The sequence below is a fragment of the Takifugu flavidus genome, chromosome 5 (assembly GCF_003711565.1).
Source record: "Takifugu flavidus isolate HTHZ2018 chromosome 5, ASM371156v2, whole genome shotgun sequence".
NCBI classification, from domain to species: domain Eukaryota; kingdom Metazoa; phylum Chordata; class Actinopteri; order Tetraodontiformes; family Tetraodontidae; genus Takifugu; species Takifugu flavidus.
The window spans coordinates 8,212,685-8,233,897 of NC_079524.1; the positions used below are offsets into that span (position 1 = coordinate 8,212,685).

General features: G+C 45.3%; 1 protein-coding gene across 3 annotated transcripts in view; it reads left to right on the top strand.

The window, feature by feature from the left end:
* Nucleotides 1-21,213, top strand: part of grid2 (glutamate receptor, ionotropic, delta 2) — a 263,655-nt gene that overhangs the window by 196,504 nt on the left and 45,938 nt on the right. For all 3 annotated transcript variants that reach the window (XM_057032330.1, XM_057032331.1, XM_057032329.1), the window contains exons 10-12: nucleotides 659-856; nucleotides 4,085-4,397; nucleotides 19,429-19,567. In XM_057032330.1, coding sequence (XP_056888310.1) covers nucleotides 659-856; nucleotides 4,085-4,397; nucleotides 19,429-19,567 — 650 coding nt within the window. The remainder of the gene's footprint in view (nucleotides 1-658; nucleotides 857-4,084; nucleotides 4,398-19,428; nucleotides 19,568-21,213) is intronic.

Genomic DNA, 21,213 nt, shown 5'->3' on the forward strand with positions numbered 1-21,213 from the left:
TTTCAAGGAGTCCATGCTTGAGTTTATCATTAAGTCTGGAACAAATCCTGTTTTTAACACTTTGAGGACACAAACAATTTTTTCCCTGTTCTTGCCGAGGATGTGACAGTCGTTATAGCTCGGCCACCGAACAGCCTTCAGACGCTGGCGGCACTTCAGCCACTACCCACCGAATGGCGTAATCACTGTGCAGCACGGACCATCGGGAAACAGCAGGAATCTTTTTTTGGACAAGGAAATAACACTGGACAAACTTAAGAGTCCTTCCAAATCTCTTTATTTGCTTTCTAGGGAGTGACGATGGGCTCCGTTTAAGAGCAGTTTGTTAAAGTGACAATCCATCCACCATCCATCCATCCATCCATCCATCCATCCATCCATCCATCCACCATCCATCCATCCATCCATCCATCCATCCATCCATCCATCCATCCATCCATCCATCCATCCATCCATCCATCCATCCTTCCATCAGGACGGTCAGTACTTTGGGTTTGTGTGTGTGTTGATTTTCCTGAAACACTGTAACCCCACCAGGACATTTTTCTAACCATCCTGGGGGTGGAAAGGCCACTTGAGGCCGATTAAACGCCTAATTGACGTGTGCATTGATCGGTGGCTGAACTGTCTTCCCGACACGCTGCTCTTTTCCTTCCAGGAGGAGCCGTTTGTGATGGTGTCGGAGAATGTCCTGGGAAAACCAAAGAAATACCAGGGTTACTCCATCGACGTGCTGGATGCTCTGTCCAACTATTTGGGCTTCAAATATGAGATCTACGTCACCTCAGATCACAAATACGGCAGCTTGCAGCCTGATGGGCAGTGGAACGGATTGATCGGCGAACTGGTTTCCAAGGTAAGAAACAAAAACAGTCATAATCGATCAAAACAAGTAAGAAAAAAAGCCGTGGGAACAATCAAAAGTCAATCGGGCCAATCGGCACTTAGAAAATTAGATTTTAAATGATAAAGAAATACATTTGCAACATTGATTCCCTGCACTAAATGACCACCAGACCTTGTTTTAACTATTTCACTTGACACGAAACAAAAAAAGGCCCCCAGGCCCAGAGTTCCTTTAAATCCAGCCACATCCTGGAGCCAGCGGGATGTTTTATATTCAGTCATGGCAGCAGCCCAGCAGAAATGCTTCAGCGCACTTTCCAGCATATTCTCTTTAACAGACCAGTGATTCTGTGGTTCCAGAGGTGAGATGTTCTTAAGGAACCATGCATTTCATCACGGAATCAACCATTTTCTTCAAATTCTCAGGAAACACTGCACACATTGTTTTATCTTCACACAGGTTTCAGGTGGGTTTGAGCTTCACCCCAACAACAAACTAATGATCTTGAAACACACTATATTTAAACAGCACTTGTTATGTTCCAGACGTGAGGACAAAAAGCACTGACACGTACTGGAGGACTCCCTAAACAGACTTTGCTTTCCTCGGGGAACTTTTTCCTCTTAAACTTTCATTGGCCGCTGTCATGTCAGCGTCCAGCTGCACTGAGCAGTTGTCTGCAGTCACGCAATGCTATTGTCCCTAAAATAATTCATGGGATGCGACACAGCAGCAGCAGTGACGGCCACAAAGGGACTCCACGTCCCTGGATTGAGATTATGTTAATGGTCCGGGTGTTTAAGAGCACAAGAGCCGCTTTAATGTGAGTTTTAGGGCGTTACCTGGTGACGTGGAAGCAAACGAAAAAATCTGGTGATTGATACACCTGCCGTGATCAAAATGCATCCTGAGACGTTGTTGCTCAAGGCCCCGGAACATGTAGCGCAGTGGAAACGTTCCCCAGAATTCAGATACGACTGGCGTTCCTGTGGAAAAATAGGGATGTTTTGCATAAAACAACTGATGTGTGCCGAGATGATCGGTTTCAGACCTGTGCATAATTACAGAAAAGACAAGATAAAACTGCTGATGTGCAGTAAGAGCAATTAAAGCGCCGCAGCTTCTCATACAAATGTGCTCAGTAATGAAAGTTTTCAGGGTTTTCCTCAGAAATGGCTCCTGAAGCCTCCGGACGGAGGCCAGCTTGGTGACAATATCAAGTATATTCAACAAAATTCCCGTCTCGCTCTTCTGACTGGAGCTGTACTCCATCCTGGAAATGGGACGCACTATTACTCCCATCGTCTCGGAGATGTCTTCATGTTGTCAAGAAGTTTGATTTGTGCTCAGAAGTTTTCTGTCTTCACTTGAGCTTTTGGCTGCTCTTCAAGTTTAAACGTACCGTGGTTGCTCTCTTTCCCGTGACCTTGTAAACCTCTCACTTGGTGTGGGTATTTTTAGTCTCCCCACAAATGCAGAAGCTCTCGAGATGATGGAGGAACACTTTGAGTTGAATTCATATTTATTTGAAGGCAGACGAGCCTGGACTGTGTATGGAAATCGAATCATTCTGCATTTTTCATCAGTCAGCAACAAGGTTTATCTCTCCGGAACCCAATTACACCAGGTAATTATTACCCAGTGCGCCCTCTGGAATCCTTTGTGGTGACTGACCATAGCAGTGTGTGTGTGTGTGTGTGTGTGTGTAAACAAAAAAGGCATCCTGCAGGGTTTATCCCAGTATTCTTCTAATGCAGTGTAACTGACAGTTTCTGCATATTTAAGCACTTTGTTTCTTCACTCAGCTGTGAAATTAGGTTTTCTTTTCCTCCCCAACACACACACACACTCACTCACACTCACACACACACATTCCGGATTAAAAGCAATTTAATGCAAATCTGCGTGTGTAATCGCTGTTTTTACAGTTGCTATAGGACTTTAGCCGCTTGACCATTTAATGAGCACACTTGTCTTACTTACTCTCTTTTCTATAATTCTAACAGCCGTAAAAAAGTCATTCCTGACATGAGAAGTGTAATTACTTGCATACTTATCCTCAGATGTTTAAAGACACACTGATACACATGGCAGAATTTTTGGTACAACTACACTCCGCAGCTGCTAGCCAGGCACTGGAGACGGGGAACATTTTAATTAGGCTCCATTGTGTTTGCGTTTAAGCTGAGTTAGGCCAATTTCTCTTGGAAGAAACACTCACCATTTTCATTCCCAACCTAAAGTCTTGAATAATTAAAAGCAACCATTAGTTGTCTTCAAAACAAACAAAAACGCTGTGGCGAATGTATAATTCAGTTGTCAAACATGGAACGAGCTGGGATGATGGTAGCGCTTACATGCTAAATTGTGCAATGGAGCCTCCTCTGAAATGACCAAGTCAAAATGATCGACCCAATATATTCATTTAGAAAACTATTGAGGATTCTCACAATTTATGTTGATGTACGTTGCATAACCGCACATGCTGCACAACACAACATAATAAACTGTGTACATGTTTTGCCATTGTGAAAAACAACCGGGACTTTAGTTCCTTCCTCTTTCTGTTTCTTAGCTCGCCTTCACGGGAATTTGGTGTCGTAGTTTCCATGAACAGTCTGAAAATGCCGCTCCGCATTTCCCTTCTTTGCTATTGCGATGGTAGACTCTCAGATGAGGCAAAAGCACTTTGAAAAAGTCCTCCTCCCATTCTGTATGAAAGTGATAAGTTTTAGTCTTCTTACTTGGTACAGCTCCCCCACTCATTTTTATACCTTCTTAAGTTTAAGAGAAAAAACAAATTCGCAGTAGCAAACTGACTAGCTTGTTAGCTTTGCTGCAGAGCTGTTATTTGAGCATGTACAGTGACCTAAGCGTCAACAAAATTCAGATGTCATCTGACTGGCTGCCCTGTAGATCAATCAAGTGATGGCATGAATGATAGGCTGAGGTTATTTTCATTGGCATGCGATCTACCGATAGTACCTTGGCGATCGACTGGTAGATCTCGATCGACGTGTTGAGCACCTGCCCTAATACCATTCACTGTTCCGTTGAAGCAAGAAAAACAAAAAGAAAAAAAGGGAAAAAGAAAAGAAACCTCTTGCTTTGACACCAAGAGCTTTATAAATCCTGGAACTGTCCGGTTTGTAGTATTTGAGGGGACCAGTTATGCTGCTGCTGCTTCTCTTTCACCAAAAGTGAACGTGTTTTTTACTGACCCTCTGCTTCTCGCAGCGAGCCGACGTGGGACTCTCTGCCCTGACCATCACGCCCGAGCGCGAGAGTGTTGTGGACTTCACCACGCGCTACATGGATTATTCTGTGGGAGTTCTGCTGCGCAAGGCCGAGCGCACGGTGGACATGTTTGCCTGCCTGGCACCCTTTGACCTGTCTCTGTGGGCGTGCATAGCCGGCACCGTGCTCCTCATTGGCATCCTGGTGTACCTGCTGAACTGGCTCAACCCACCCCGGCTCCCCATGGGATCCATGTCCTCGACAACGCTGTACAACTCCATGTGGTTCGTGTACGGCTCCTTCGTACAGCAAGGTAAGAACAGAGCATCATGAAAGATGGTTACGGTCCATATGGTTGCAGCTGCTCTTGGCTTATTTGGACAGGATTTAAGGACTTAAATTAGTCCGACTGTATTAATTATGTCTGTGCTCGACACCCTGGAGCGGATTCCTCTGTTGTTGGTTGTCTCACTGACTCACAACCCTGTTCAGGAGGTGGGAGAGGGACCCAAATGATGGGACTTTTAACTCGATGCAGTGGTTGCAGCGTGACCTTTCCTCTTTGATTCAACACAATGAGAGCAAAAGAACTGAGAGGCTGCTCAGCTGGGGATGGAGCGGGCCAACTCTCCACGGTTTCCCAGGTTCCACGGAGCCGTGTGCCGAAACTTCAGCCCTACATGAGGATTTTGGTGTCACCGGTGCAGGGGTGGATCCCCATCAGCAGCCAACAGAATCAGAGAATAACAAGATCGCGTCATGTATCCGTGTGGTTCTGTTCATAAGGTTTGGTGAAATGATGAGATGTGGTCAGCTTTATGGTGTCCTGCTGCAGGATGCAGCCCTGTGGGGTTTTACATTAACATTACTTACATTAATTATGCTCCTTTTGTAGGATATATGGATATATAGGCCCTGAGCAAACAACTGATGAGCATCTCAGCGCTTGGAAAATAACCCTCCATCTTCCACTGCTAATGGTTGTAATGATGATGATACATGCTAATTGCTGTTTGATATTTGCAGCCATTTCTCTTTTAGATGTAATTAAGGTTTTAGTCGTGGAATCATTAGAGGGCAGGAAGAAAAGGGGGAAATGTCTTTGTTTTGTGTGTTTATGGACTGATCGGAATGCTTCCGTCTCGGTTAAATGTGGCCCATTCTGCACCATTTTGTGTGCTTAGTTCGAGGAGAGCCGCGCTTCAGCTGCAGGCCATTTGTTTCTGATCCGGAAAGCCAGAAATATCTTTCACTAAATTAACTGAGCATGAACAGATTACTGCCACCAGGCTAAGTGAGCTGACCTTCCCCGGCTTTAAAAGTCACATGGTACGGCATTTACTTCCAGGCCGGCAGCCCTTTTGTGTGGCAGAGCTCATCTCTCTCGTGCACAGTAATTTTCGGTGACTGTTCTTCCATTCGGGACACATCATATTCTGAGCAGGCACACTTCTGACACCACACTGCAAGTCCAGATCTCACACTTCAGACAGACATTACACCTTTGAGATAGACAGATTTGTACCATGGAGAGCGGCTTCACTTGGGAGAAAAAGAAAACAGGATTCGTCTTCAAGGTCCCCTCAAGGTTCCCGGCCGTTGATACTTGAAGGGGCGTGAATATCAATCGCAGCCAGCTGTGGCCAAAGCCAGCAGCACAGCTCTGTTCAGCATTTAATGTGTTTGGTTTTTTTTACTGGCTGGAATTTCTTAAATTTACCACCGTTCCTCAGTAGAGCCAACAACATGTGACAGTGGTGTCGCACTGTGAGTCATGAATCGATGCTATTTGATGGAGCGTCTAAAGTTTGACTCAGGAATGCTGAACCCAGGTGAGTTTGGCTCTCAGCGATTATCTGCTGGTCAATGAACAACTCTCTGATTCCAGTGGGAGAATCCCTGTTTCTTTCTTTTAATGAACACTTAATATGGGTGCTGATTGATTATGCTAACACACGGGAGATGCAAAAGTAATGAACTGTACTGGAAGTGTAAAATGCCCCCCACAATGATACGTTTAAAGACCGCACAGAATATAAGCAACTACAAAAGTCACAATGAGCCATTTTATTTAAAGTATTATTTATCTCGGACTTTTGTGCCTCTTTTTATGCCATTTCCTCCGACTTATAAAGGCCCTGAAAAGTAGCAATTGGATGGAAATAGCCTCTCTATTTGCGTCAACACACATGATTTGGAGCACACATCAGTTGAGTACAGAGGCAAGTTTGGGAGTGGTGCGTTTCAGAGAGATGATGAGAGGCTGTGATTTAAAGAGGACTTTAAATGTCCTGAGGAGATTAATTTTCAGCTCTGGTTGAGTTACACTTTGGCCCTGGCTGAGGTGGGGAGGTCATTCCAATATTTTTCGGAGCCGGGAGGGACGAGAGTCAAGGCTGGGATGAGTGATTACCGGGTCACATTATTAGCAGAGCAGCAGGCAGCAGCCGGCTGACTACAGCTTGGACAGAGCGCCGGCTGGAAGGATGGGGATGTGCGCTCATCTTGAGCATCAGGACTTGGATTTCAAATAAGAAGGGGGGTTAGCACGCAGGGAAACAAGGCAGCCATCAGATGAGTGGGAAGAAGCTTTCATAAAGACCGGTCATGTGGTCGATAACACAGTTCCAGTGAACCTGGAAAGTGGATTCCACCAACTCTGTATCTATATGGAAAATGAAACCAAAAGCAGTTTAAAGCATCAACTCTCAGCCACGCTGAAGAATCATCTGGAAGCAGAAGCATTGCGATTAATTTGGGATCTGTTTTATCTAAAGAAACCCTCAAAGGCCTGCAAAGAAAATGCTGTTCTACACCCTTTATGTGACACGATACGCAGTTATTGAAGGCTCGGGAAGAAAAGTTGCCTCAGTTTTGAGTTCCTGACAGATGGCTCACTCAAGTGCTGCAGCTTGACTCTCTGCTGCTGATTCCGTTTGGAAAATCCAACAATGGGGATACTTTGTTTTTCATATCCTCGCGCAGAAGAAAGCCGTGCTGTTACACAAGCTCGGTCTTGTTGAAAAGAGAAGAAATTTAAAGTAAGAGAGCCCGTTGGTTGGTGCTCTGCGGCTCCATCTTTCCTTTAATACCTCCAAGGCTCCCTCAGTCTGTCTCCCCCTCCTGGTTTTCCTCCCCCTCCTCTGAATCCTCAGTTTTTTGCCGAGCAGTGGAGTCAAAGACGAAACTCTGCTGTTTTTCTGAATCTTTCTCCCTCGCTTTCTCGGCTAATTAATGTGCTAACCAGCAGGAGAGGAGAAGACACCGTGGAGAAGCAGACTCTTTATCCGTGGGTGTGTGCATGTATGCCCGTGTTATCCTAGCCTGCAGCCTCCGTTGTTGGCGCCGCGGCTGCCCGCTCTCAAACGCCGCTAACCTGCGCAAACACACAAACTTGAAAACATTTGGGAAATCCAGACGCAACCTGGGCCACAGCCCCTAATCCACGCTCTCGTTTTTCAATCTGCTGCTCTTGGCTGTTCACCCTCCGTCTCGTCTCTTTAAATGATCTCGCCGCGTTTTCCCAGCGTCCCCTGCTGCACAGCTGTCTCTGAGTGAGTACGGCTGTGTGTGGGAGGGCAGAGTGTGTACTATTTTCACGGCCTCGTTGTGGCACAGGCAGAAAAATAACCCCAATTGTGTTTCTGTTTCCTCCCCCTCTCCCTTTGCGTGACGCCCCCGGGCGCTCGCCATTCTCCGGCTCTTCCTGCTGAGCTGTCACACCCTGCTCACATTGAGCACTCACAACACGCTCTTGTTCGCCCTCATGTGTGTCTCGCTTCATCATTATGTCTTTTTGCCGCACCACACCGCTGGGAATCCTGCCCCCCCTCCTCATTTTCTCTCTTGATGACTTACATCTGTGGTCCAATGACCTCTCGCTGTGTTCCCCTTGTGTCGGCTGGCTTTGTGCTCCAAACCACTGTGAAAAGCGACTGTTGCTCCGAGTGTCTTCTGTTCCGTCACCTCCTGACGTCGGTCCTCCATCACCTTGGCTCCGACTGAGGCTCATCTTTGGTGGGGGGACATTTGCCTGTCACGCATTTCACTTGAGGCCGTGACGTCGTCAAGCGCGAGCAGGCCGTCATGCTGCTCGCCGCGATGCATCAGTTAGCTCAAACGGCACCTCCCAGAGGAGCTGCGCTCTGCTAAAGGTTTCTTCCTGTTAAAAGCAGGGACGGGGGGCACCTGAGGGGGTTCCGGCTCCAGGTTTTGTGAAGCTTCTTGAGGCAAGTAATCATTATTGTTGCTCTGCGGCACCTGATTCGGGCAGATTAGCAGGACTGTTCCCACGGCAGCGGTAGCATTGGTTCCAGCCACCAGGGCGACCTCTGGTGTGGGTTTGAGAACACCGGGTAGAAGGTAGCTAAAAGCACACACGCACAAATACTCAACAGGCTTTAGCTCTCATTTTTTAATTGTACTAATTCTAAATGTCATTTTTCTTCTTTTTTCTGCGAAAATGCTGAATTTCAGTTTTTTCTTGAGTTTGCTTTTTCGTTCTTATTCCTTTGCTAAGTTTGCTAAAACTGCTAATTTCTGTATGCTGTGCACACCAAAACACACTGCATTTATCCATGTGGTGTTCAGTGTCGGCTGAGGAGAATCGCAGGCCCAGGTGAGAAGTGCGCCTGGGAACTTTTTTCTACGAAAAATCAATTCACCGTTCATGTCAAGAAAAAAAGCAGCTGGGAAATTGCAGGCAGAAAAGGGTTTAACTCCCTTCTTTGAAAGAAACCTGCTTGAATTTCTTCCCATTGTTCAGAGATTTATCATATATATATATTTAACCTACAGCTGTTTCTGGCTCATTGACCCGAGCCTTTACTGTATGTTGAGGTTCTCCGGTTGTGACCACTGAACGCTGCTGACACAACTCGCCGCCACCGATCTGGACGATTTGGTCTTGGAACTGAAGGGTTGCCGGTTCAAAAGGTCATGGGCCGGGGCACCCCTGAGCAAGGCGAGCATGCTTGTTTTGATGGAAGCCATGTCAGGTTGTACAGGACAGAGTGTTCCTACAGATGAGAACCTCAATAAGGCGGATCTGGTCGATTTCAAAATAAAACACCTTTCACAAAATAGGGATTGTTAAAACAAAATAAAAGCATAGCAAAATAATAACGGTGTAGATTGCTCATGAGTCACTCTGCAGGATGCTCTCAGATTTAAAAAAAAATGTTTGTTGTGATAAAGTTTGTGCCTTAGCTTCAGTGTTATTGACTGATGCACTTTAGGGTGGATAAACAAATGTTGCAAAACCTGCATCTAAATCAGCCTTAATATTTATTATAGAAGCAAGAGTGACTCTGAGCTGGTCACAGCAACAAGCAACCAAAAATAGGACTTCTTCCATTTGTTCATCAAGAAAATCCACAACGAGACCTCCTGCATGTCCTCCGTGGTCCTCGGCCAATCAGAATAATTGCAAGATTTATGAGATCATTTGTTCTAACAAGGTGCCGTATAAAAGGCAGCAAAAGTCCAAAGAGCTCAGCCAGTTAGCAGAACAGAGGGAGGCAAGGAAAGAAGATGGGTCTGTCAAAGGAGATAAAACGGTGAGAGGCAGCAGGTCTGCGTACCTTGTTAGAAGCATTGTTAGTGCTCAGCCAGTCATTATATGCACTGCTGAGGCAGGACTACAGCCAGTTTACTGCAGAAAAGGACGGTTCACCTCCGGGAAACGTGTATTCCCTCGTTATCCGGTCAGCCCCGTGATGATGGACGGGTGGAGGAAGCAAATTGTCCAACTAAATCTGGGTGTCTTAAAAGCTCTATTAGCTAGCTCACACAGACAATCTACTCCTGCATGTATACAGACTAGATGGAGTTTGACTGGACGCGACCTCCTGCACCAAATCCTGACCCACGGGTCAAACCATAAATGCAACAGCGGTGGTTTGTTTAGCCTTAAATTTGGTCTTTCTCGTGTGTATCGTGGGGGTACGCCATCCGGGGCAGCAGGCTAATGCTCGGTACTGGCTAGAACACAGCTGCTATGTCTTTAGTGTGGATTTTTTTCAAATGCGAAAGGGAAGCCTGATGCTTTTATTTTGTATTTGCTTTTGGATTCATGTTCACATCTGTCAACGTCCCCTAACGGTTCCAGTTAAATGGTGCAAGTGTAAATCCAAGAGCATCTAAGAGTGTAAATCAACACCTATCGCAGCAAAGGCAGCATGATTTCACCATAAATGAATGGCCCACCCGTGCACAAATGCTAGTTTGAGCTTTGTTTGATGGATTCAGAAATAATGGCAGAACCGGGCCCCTTTTGTCTTTGCAGTTTGGTCTTTGGACTCTGAAGGCGAGTAACATTAGAATAAAAGATCAGAGTGAACGCACCAGCACAACCTGCCGCCCACAGTGTTACCAAATCCGAAGGGAGAAGACTCATCTCATTTTCCACAACAAAATGGGAATTTGCTGCCAATGACAAAACGTCAGAAAGATCAAGACGGAATGTTGGCGTGATGGAAGGGTGGGGTAGGAGGGCGTGAAGGAGTGGCGTGAAGTATTAAAAATGACAGTGTTAAAATTAAATAGAAGCCGCTCAGCCACGATCGCTGTCAGCTGGAGGTTCAAACCCACGCCAGAGCCTTGAGGCTGAGTGTGGAGAAGATAGACAGGAGGCGATAGCCGGGGTCAAGGGAAAAGTGCTGAGAGAGCTGTCAGATGCTACAGCGGCTGCTAGCTGATTTTCCTCTATAAGGAGTGGCCAAATACGCACTCACGCACGTCACTGGGTTGTAATAACAAACTGAAGACCGTCAGCTAGATGTGTGCCCTGTTGTCTTAGGTCAGCTCGTATATCACCAAAATTACCCAACACTTCTTACCCAACTACAACTGTATAGATTCATTGAGGATTTGGGTTTAAGTGTTAATAAACCATCCATGGACTGACCGAGGTTGACATCGTCAAAGTCCTAACAAATAAGCACGCTAATAGAAATGGTCATTATTATGCTATCGGCATGCTAAAAGGCAGAGCACCGATAGATACGCCGTACGTATCTGACCGATGAACCATTCCTCGGCTGTCACTTGTCTTATATATGCCAGAAATGTCCTTTTCAGGTCGTTAGCTTGGTTACATCCGTCCTTTCAAGGTTGTGGGTGAACCTTTGAGCCATTTACGACCACCCACTGAAAGCATAGCCAAACATACTCTGCCGGATATGGAAAGTTCCCATCTTTGATTTGTTGCTTGTGGTAAAGGAAAGCTCTGTTTAGCTACATAAAATGTATCAAATGAAAGACTCTGGTGGTAGTTGAGAGGTGTTGATGAGGAAGGAATCTTCGCAGACACCGACTTGGTTATAAGAGATGTTTATTGGAGAGAACAGTCAGGTATCAATCGGACGCTGCAGCTTACCATAGATGGCGTCAAGCTAACTGAAAAACAAGTTGTGGCTTTACAAAGGTCAAGGCCTGCAGAGAATAGAAGCACACACTTCAGATGCTACACTTGGTTCAGCAAGGAAATGTTTAACTTGGGGGGAAGGGAAGGAATTCCACACAGAAGGAGCAGGAGCTACAAATCCACAGCTTCTAACAGTTTTCTGTTATTAATGTTTGCCATTTCCCCACGAGGAAAGGTCAGATAGTGTATTAACAAATAACCTAATCCATCACCACTTTTTAAACAACCAGATCGTAGACTGGCTGAAGTGCTTCGTGTATAGAAAAATAGAGTACCTTTTCCCTTTGGACCCAAAGGGCCACTTCATAAATTTTCAAATACACACAAACACGTTTGGACGCAGCCTTGGCTTCCTGTTTGCTTTTGTAAATCCTGTACTTTACACGGCTCGTATCGATCCACATACAGCAGCTGAGTGGGGCAACACGCTCTGTAAATAAGCTCAAAGAGTTTCTGCTGACTCCGTCAGGTTTGTGCTACTTTTTAGCCATGGCGAGGAGGCAAAACTGCTGATGAGGCTCGGAGGAACGAGGGAGGAGAAGAGGAATAGCTGTTCCTGTAATAACGCCAATGTCAAACTTCTGCATACAGTATTGTACAAACATTCAGAGCAGCAATATTAGCTCAGCTATTCTGGGAGGGCATCAGGGAATTTAGCACGCGCCATAGGTAGACGTGCGCTCACACGCCGAATAAGGCCAGAGATTTATCGCCCGTCTCCACACTTGCCCCGCTGCAGTTTAGAACTTTACTGACTGCTCTGAATTGGATCCTTGGGAATTGGGAAAAAAGCGAAAACATCTTTCCAACTGATGATGCAGCAGGTTAGCTAGACTCTGAAGGGCCAACATTGAGCGTGGGTACATTTTGGGCTAATTCGTCAAGATGGCACCTCAGTCTGTGTTTGAGTACCTGTTAACCGCCTCGACAGTTGCCTTTTTCAGCAGCTCACAGCCACTTTTAGATAAGATAGAGTAATCAAAAGAGAATTCCAGAGCTAATATCGTAGTGAATTTTTGCAGCAGTCGTGGAGTGACAGTGCTCAGACCTTGTTTGAGCCAGAGTTCATCTCCATTGCCACCAGGGGGCGCATTTTAGGGAAACATTTCCATTGTCAAAGTTTGCCAGGTAGTCGTATGATGCCTTACAAACCTACGACTGCTTTATTCTAGTCGCTGTAGCCCAACAACCAGAGATAACCAGAAAATAACAATGCTCTTCAGACGACGCAAATGCTGTCCATCACCATCAAACCCACCCAGATCCAAAAAGATGCTGAACTCCAGGTCACGGGTCATTCTGTGTGTTTAGGGATACAACATGGGACCTTACCAACCGGTAAAGAACCAAAGTGGCTCTAAATTGCCAATCAGGCTTTGTCTCTTGGGCAAGGTTTGGCCCTAGTAACAGCAGCCAAACATAAGAACACGATGGTGTAGGAACAATAAACCATCTGCTTTACTTGTTTAGATTCAGCCCTTCTGCTCGCTGGTGCACGTCTTTGTGCGTGCGTGCATGTGGATTCATTGGCAGTACAAACATGCACCGCTCTATATGCTGATCTGCTGATGTCATACTGTTCTCACACAGCGTCCCTTGGCCAGAACACAGTTTATCTGTCTGATAGCATGCTAGGCTAATCCAGGCATCTGCCATCTCTGTATTTATTTCATGCCCTCTACCCTCACTTTGTTCGCACTTTTATTTTAGCAACGTCAGCTAGTTGGACAGAAAATGGGCTCTATGTCTTAATGAAACTTGCTGAAAGGAAATCTGTAAGGAAAGGAACTGAAAGGAATATTAGCATTTGGTACAACAGTTTTCTTGTAGCTCTGGACATATGGTACCGGATGTTCCTGTCTCTCTTTCACAGTGAGTAGATGAGTAAGTGTGGTTATTAGGCTATAGTTGGCTGCCGGTAATGCACCAGTTTCTCTGCTGGTATAGGTCCCTTTTTCCCCAGAGTAACACCATTACAAGCAACATTTAAAAACCCACAACAGACGATGAGAGACAGAAACCATGACAGCGAAACGGCGAGCGAGACCCAGAGCAAACAGCCGGAAAAATGGATTTCCAAAGCTGGCTTTTCCAATTAATTTCAATTCTCTGAGAGGGCCGTCCAAACTGCTGTTTTTGTTCTGATATAAAACATGAACGGTGCTATCATCCATGGGGACGGGTGTGAAATATAATAATGTAAAGTGTTATCTCTTCCCGCTGAAAACATACGCATGCACAATATGTGGACGTAAGCACAAAAAGTGGCGCTCTGCTCTGATCTACTCAGCGTTGGTGCATATATGGCTGATATCTGCACGGTGGGTTCACTTTGGAGTGCAGCTAAGTGTGGAAATCATTTGCATTTCAATCTTTTAATTTGCTCCTTTTTTGTTAAATTGACCCAACTTGCGCGAGCTAACACCGCGGGTGCCGGACCTTATTTCCGTGCACTCCCTCGGGGGAATATCGTAAGATTCTCGCCCGCCTTTAACCAGATGATCTCATATTGAAACCTTCCATTACGCATATTGGATTCTGGCGGTTATCAATCTCCTGACACGTTACCGAACACGTCAGCTCTGCAGAGACAAACCTAATGACATGTAACGCTACGAAATCGTTCTTCGGTCTCATGACCAGAAATTACAAACGCAAAAGAGATCCGGTCTTGGGTGTCAGGCTTCCATCACATCTCACAGCACAGTGCAGCATAGTTCAGGATCTTCATTGGATAGAAAAAGCTTTCTAATCAGAATAATACTTTAATCATGATTAATCAGGGGTTTAATGTATCACTCCCTAACGAGGCCATCAGACAAATGTACATATGTACGGCGCTCGTTTTTGCTGCTATTTAACAAATCACTCGATGATCGTGACGCATTTATCGTGACGCATCGTGCCGTGGCGCTTCAACTTTTTCTTCATCAAAACTTTGGAAACGGAAATCTAAACTTTGACACGACTTCCAAACCCTTCAAGTTGGATTTAACAGGACATTGTTTTTTTTGTTTGTTTGTTTTTTGTCTTGTTTTTTTAATTTCTGGTGTTAGCATAATTTGCTTGCAGAGTAGATGATGCATCAGGGTCCCCGGATGGTTCCATGGTTCATGTGTTCCCCTGGCTTCAGTGTGCCCTCTTCCTCTCTGACCCTCCTCCTCATCTGGGATTCTATTGGCTCTTTGCTGTCTTTGATCTGCCCTCGATTTCAAAGGAATCAAAGAATGACAGCTGTATGCTCTCGGTGTGAGTCCCGTGTAGACCCAGAAAAATTAGAAGTGACTCAGATGAATGTGTAGACTAACAGTTTTGTTCGGATCAGTGATTCTGCTGCCTAACACTCACAGCTGGCTCTCTCCCCTCTATGTCACTACAGTCTGATACGTTCAGCAGTAAAGATGACATCCTGTCGGGTTTTATTAACGCTGAACCCTGACCCCTGACCTTTGTGCACATGCCAGCTGTGCTTTTTCTAAATACTGTAGTTCTGATGACGGCTCCCGCCATGCCCCTGAAGCAGAGTTTCTTAGCATCTCAGGCTCACGTCTGTTTCCACAGCTGTAATATCATGGGCCCCGTGCTAACGCTAATGCTAACCGCATGGAAACTGCCCTCTTGACTGTGGCAGGGGGTGGCACACCAGCTTTGGAGAGACCGAGGGAGCAGACGGCTGCAGAGCGGCTGGATAAGAGACAGATGCTCTCTGTCATATTGCTCCTCTTTTCTTTCTGTTTACTCCATTTTCATCTCGTTACCTCGACCCCCGCTCTGTAAAGCTCCCTCCCCTCAGAGTTTCCTCTGGCCACTCTGAAGAGCGGGAGAGGTTCTGCACGAGAACCAGACGAGGCAATAAGATAACGATTCCTGCCAGTCAACCGGCAGCAGAGGGGCCATAACCCTGGGCAGGGAGGTGCCTTCTTGAAGCTTTAAAAGAAGGCCGCACTCACATAAAGGCCCCCTGGATGGTTGGCTTCGAAGACTCTCTCATGTGGATCTGCCATAACATACACCATAGATGTAAGTTTATAGATGCTGGATTATCTTGGATGGTGTATTCTATATAGATTACTGCTTGAAATATATATATATGCACACACACATATAAAGAAAATGCTGATTAAACGTGAGCTGTTTTGATAGAAGAATAAAGGGAGTTAGTTGATATTCCCTGAGGCGGGAGATCAAAGTGCTGTCAGGCTTATTTAGCTACTTCAACCTTTTCCTGGTAAAAGAGAAGACCAGGAGATTAAGCTGATGTTTTTAGTCTGTTTACGTCACTCCGGAGTCTCTCTGCAAGACAGGGATGCAAAGGAGTCTCACATGGTTGCGTGTCCGGAAGGGGTCCTGGAGCCTGGACCTCAGCTCTCATCCATAAGAGGCTATTTACTGCTGAGAGCCTGGACATATATAATCATAGTTACAAATATTACAGACTGCGTGTGGCTTCCTCTCAGTCTGAAGCCTCCAATATTAATACTGCTTTTCCCTCTTAGCCTTTCTTTCTCTGTCCTTCAGAAGCGACAGTTTGAGTCATCAAATTCATTTGACGGAAGTGTTTTGGTACTGGAAGTAATGACATGTTGTCCCCTCCAGAAGGCTCCCGTCTCCGTGGACGCGTTCATCAATATTCTGCTCCAAGGCATTGAGTGTAACAATCATAGCAGGAGAAAACATAGCAGTGAAAACATATATGAAGCTAGGAGCTGAGGTATATTTTCTGAGGTGTGTTTTTAGTGTTCTAATGTAAAACCGGCTCATGCTTGATATTCCCAAGTTATCCAATAAACCAGCTGTCATCAGGAGCTTCTATGCTGCTTTGAGTCACCAAAAATCTTCAGGAATCCACATAAACAACAACCTATGAGGTGGAACTCGATATCTGTATGCAAATATCCGCATTAAAATGCATACTTCCAGACTTCTGGCAGCCTATTTCATTGCGTTGCTGCCATACGTTGCTGGGTTGAACCATTTTTCCTTCCTGGGAGAAATCTGTGATCAACTCCTGACGATGGCTGCTGCAGCCGTTCAATCCAGATAAAATGACTAATGTTGCTGACTGAGAGGAGAGTCATTCATCATTACTGGGATTTTTTAAATGTATTTTCTATTCTCTGCTCTGCACCTCTGTGCGCTTGTGGTTCGGCTCTTAGAATCAAATCTGTGGAGAACTGATTGGTTTATAAGCTACAACCTTAACCTGCTCTCTTAGATTTTACCAATATGCAGTTAGGACACATTTATTGTTGCTTTCCCAGAGAAGTAAGCAGTTTTTGGGTACCTAATTATCAAAAATGGCTCTTGGCAAGATGCTCAAGAGGGTTGTGAGGGGACACAATCGTTTCCTGTCGTCTTAAAAAAAGTGGCATCATTTTGTCACAAGATTGCAGCGTTTCCAACTGGGAGCTGACATCAACTGGAAACTTACCACATTTCCTTCTCTGGATTCCTCTAATGAACAGACCCTCGAAGAACAGGTGAACGTGATGATGTAAGCTTGAATAGAAGCCTCAAAGGGCATCTGTTAAAAAGGGACAGGGCCGAGCCGATTCAGTATTGGTATGGGGTTTTTCCATAACAGCGTAATTCATAGATTGGGAATTTCCCATCCATGAGTTCTATCTGTGCTGTAACACTGTCTGCTGAAAGGTCTCCACAGGAGCTTCCTGCCACTGAGCTGGCTGCAAACTGTAGAAGGGATTTCCTAAACGGAGGCTTTAGACGCGAGGGAACAGCAGTGTTCCGCTGGTTGCAGCTAGCAGGCTCACAAACTTTTCCACACATTTGTGTGTGAGTGTCCACTCGAAACACCGCAAAGCAAGACAGCAACGTGCAACGCTTGCAAATCCGTTAGCTCCATCGTGACGTACAACACCTTCCTTTCCAGATTCTGGTACGCTGCAGATTCTGATCAGATAAGAAGTGAAAAAATGGGGATCGGTGCATCCCTAGTTCTGTTTCAATTCTATAAGTTCTGTTAAATGAAATGAGATTAGTTTAATGGGTTTATTTTAGTTTACGTTTAGTTTAATCTGAGGAAAATGCAGGAGGATAAGAGTGGGAACATAATGGGAGCTTCTTTCTGCTGTGGCATAAAATTAATTATGTTACCATGAAGGAAAGAAGGAAAAGATCTTGGGAAAGAATTGTTTTAATGAAGACAGAGTGGATTAGAAAGTGTCAGGAGGACTAAGGAGTTGAGACATCAGCTGTTTCTCAATATGAATCCTTCTGGGTTCTCTTGTGTTTGTGCTCTAGCGAAACCTCATCAGCATGAGTACTTCTCCAGTCCACAAAGCTCCAGACTAAAGTCACCTCCTGGTTTCCAGGATCAGCTTAACCAACTATAACTAGTATATGTTAGATTTGTCTTATGTAGGCCTTGGACAAATACATATCCCAAAATGCATTTCACCTCTGAACGCAACAGCAATGGCGGAAGGTACACACTTCAAAGTACTCAAATCCATGTCTGTACTTCAGAAGTTCATTCGCAAGTAACATGTTCAGGATCAACCAGCCGATGACTAACTAACCCACCAGTTATGATAACAGCCACCGGAGTCACTGCAGTAATTCGAGTGTCAGGAAAAGCATTTGTAGGGGACAAACAGTTATTTCTGCAGCTCTAAATCAGTGGTCAATGGTACCATTGAGGGATGAAGACACAAAAAGTCTTGGTGAACAAAGGCACATTGACGAGTGTGTTAACGTTAATCATGCACCGTTTATGTCATTTCAATTACATTTGAACTGTAGCAAAATAAAAAGATACATTTCACTCAGCAACATTCCTGATTTTAAGTTCTCTTCTGATCATAATGCTGCCATTTTACATGAAAGTGTTGCACACAGAAAAGCACACTTAGGTTATTGGAAGTGAATATAGATAACAGCACTACATGATTCTGCCTCCAGGCTGGCGGTGAAATATGATGTCAAGCAAAGCAGCAAATGTGTTTTCTTGAGAAAGTAAACCCAAAGCAAGTGCACGATAACGCATTTGCAGCAAATCAAACTGTAAACGCTTTGAAGAAAGAGACCTCGGAGGGGAGCGGAGAAGGCAAAAGAGAAATATATGTGGCCAAGGAAAGTAGAAAAGGAAGCAAGAGAGAACGGGGGCACGAGTGGATGTTAGTGTCACATCCATTATTTAGAGAAGGCGGCGGCGTCCACTGGTGGAGCTGACGTGACGGCGCTCCTCTGACACTGGGATAAATGAGGCTAATTCCAAATAAGCGACTTTAATCTGTGCCTCTTCAATCATGACTGTGCATCTCTGAATATCAGGTATAAATATTTTAACGCGTGCCCCCGTGTGATTGTTCGGAAGCCTCGGAGAAACGGCGCCTCCTGGGGAAACCGGAGAATAAAAAAAGCCGCCTTTTTGTGGTAACGTGACCTGTCAGGGGACGCGAGCACGGATGCTGTTTAATGCAACAAGGATTTACATTCCGAGACAGAAGAAACACTTTTCATGGTAATATCCTCCCCATCGGAGGGCCTGACAAGCATTGAGGCTTTTTGTTTCGATTCGTCAGAGTTAAAGACGATAATATATTGCAGGAGCTGCTGACATTTCCTTAATTTGTCTCCGAGTGTTCTTCCTGCCAGGAGTGTGTGAGACGTGGCGACATCCAGCATTAGCAAAGATTTCAGTCGGAATCATCACAGATGTACTGTAGAAATGTGCTGCTGGTTAAAGGGCTGCCAGGGGATCCGGTTCCAGGGGATCCGGTTCCCTGTGGTTCCGTCTGCGTTTTGGTGCATTGTGGAGATCAGATTTGTGAATCCAGATATGACCCTCGTTGGTTTTCCTCTGGCGGAGACAAACGGCCGGTGCTACTGTGGAGCATTTATTTCCTGTTGCTGTGCATTAAGCGCCTTTTTCTTGTTGGTGTTTTCTGTTTTCCAGGCGGGGAGGTGCCGTATACCACTCTGGCCACTCGGATGATGATGGGTGTCTGGTGGATGTTCGCTCTCATCGTCATCTCCTCGTACACGGCCAACCTCGCAGCCTTCCTCACCATCACACGCATAGAGAACTCCATACAGTAAGTATTCTGAGGAGCGTTTCATGCCAACAAGGTCTGGAAATGGCTCCAGGTTGGGACTTTTTCGAGTAAAGGTGACTGAAGTGAAGATGAAAACGACACAGAACCGGACTGGATTAAATCGCCTGCCCCGATTGGCCCCAGCTGTCGACACAACACGCGCAAAGGTGTCGAAGCCGGAATGAGATAAAAGGGAGTCAGGAAAAGTGTAAATGCGTGTGTCGTTTGTGCGTCAGGGACAGATAATGTATCAAAGCCGGATCATTTTGCCTTTGCATGCTCTGCCGCGAACGCTCGCATCCACACGAGCGCACATCGTTCCTCTGAGCTCCGTGCCCTCTGTTTATCTATCCTTGTGATAATGTTTGCTCTCCTCTCTCCTGGTGGCACTAGGAAACGCTCATCTCTCATTGGACTAATCAGCATGCCGGAGCATCCACCATGCCCGGCAGTGCCACAGTTAATTGTGCTTGGCTTTGGAATAAACAACATTTATTTCTCTTAATCTCATCATCACTGCCTGTCTCTAAATTTGTTTCTGTCGGAGCTCTTCCTCTTCCTCACTCTCTCTCGCTCTCTATCTCTCTAAAACATGCTCTCTCAATCTCTGCCTCTCTCTCTGCCCCCTTTACACCTTTATTGGGAAGTTCTTACAGAATATGAAAAGTTTGACGCAGGCTCGACAGGATTAAATGGCTGTTTTAAAGGACCAGTGTGTGAGATTTCTGAGAATCTCGTCTCACAGATCAAGTGTGATAGACAAGCTTCCTCCGTTTGTAACCTGTTTCCTTTCATTTAGCAGGAAAAAGAAGTTTTGCATCAATATTGTAAGAAGGTTGCAGACGACGTGTGTGACATTTTGGGTTAGTGAGATAATTAATTCTTGCAATCTGTTTTCTGACCACTAGGTGCTGTAAAGCCTGGCCCTGTAATGTTGCGCACGAGCCAAAGCGCTCAGTAGTTCGCCACCTCTGCACCTGTGCTGTGGTTTGAACTCCCGCTTGCTTTTATTTTTTGTTCTTCCCTTTTTCTCCCACTTTGATGGATTGGATTGAATCGGATTGCTGACAAATGAATCATCATGCTTGCACAGAATATGATTCTGGCTGATTCGAGCTGTCGTTTGGACAGGTTTGACTGACTGGATAACAATCAACAATCCGTCAGATTTGGAAGGAAGCTCTTTTTTCGGCGTTCCTCTATAAAATCTCAGCACGGTTGTTTATGAATGCTAAAACCTGCAGTTGTCGCCATCTCTGGTTTGAACAACTCTTTCATTCAGCACCAATATTCACTAATTAAATTTTCCATAAATTTGAATCTGTAATCACGTGTTCATTCTTCCGGAATCATAACTAGCATCACTTGTGGCCCAGGAAGAGAGGAAATTAAGAGCTTTATTTTCACAAAAATGGAGTCAATATTTTTAGGTGATAGAAAGAGTGAACTGGGATTAAAAAGTAGAAGAGATTGTCCATTCCCATGTCAGTGAGCCGTCAGGACAGACAGGGTTTTTAAGTATTAATACTCTTGTTTCATCCCGGAAATGAAATAACAAGTAAGTGTTCAGGGCCCTCTCGGGACTATTTCATGCTTGGATGTTTTCCCTCAATTTCAGCCTGAATCCTGCAAGAGAGCAGCCACGG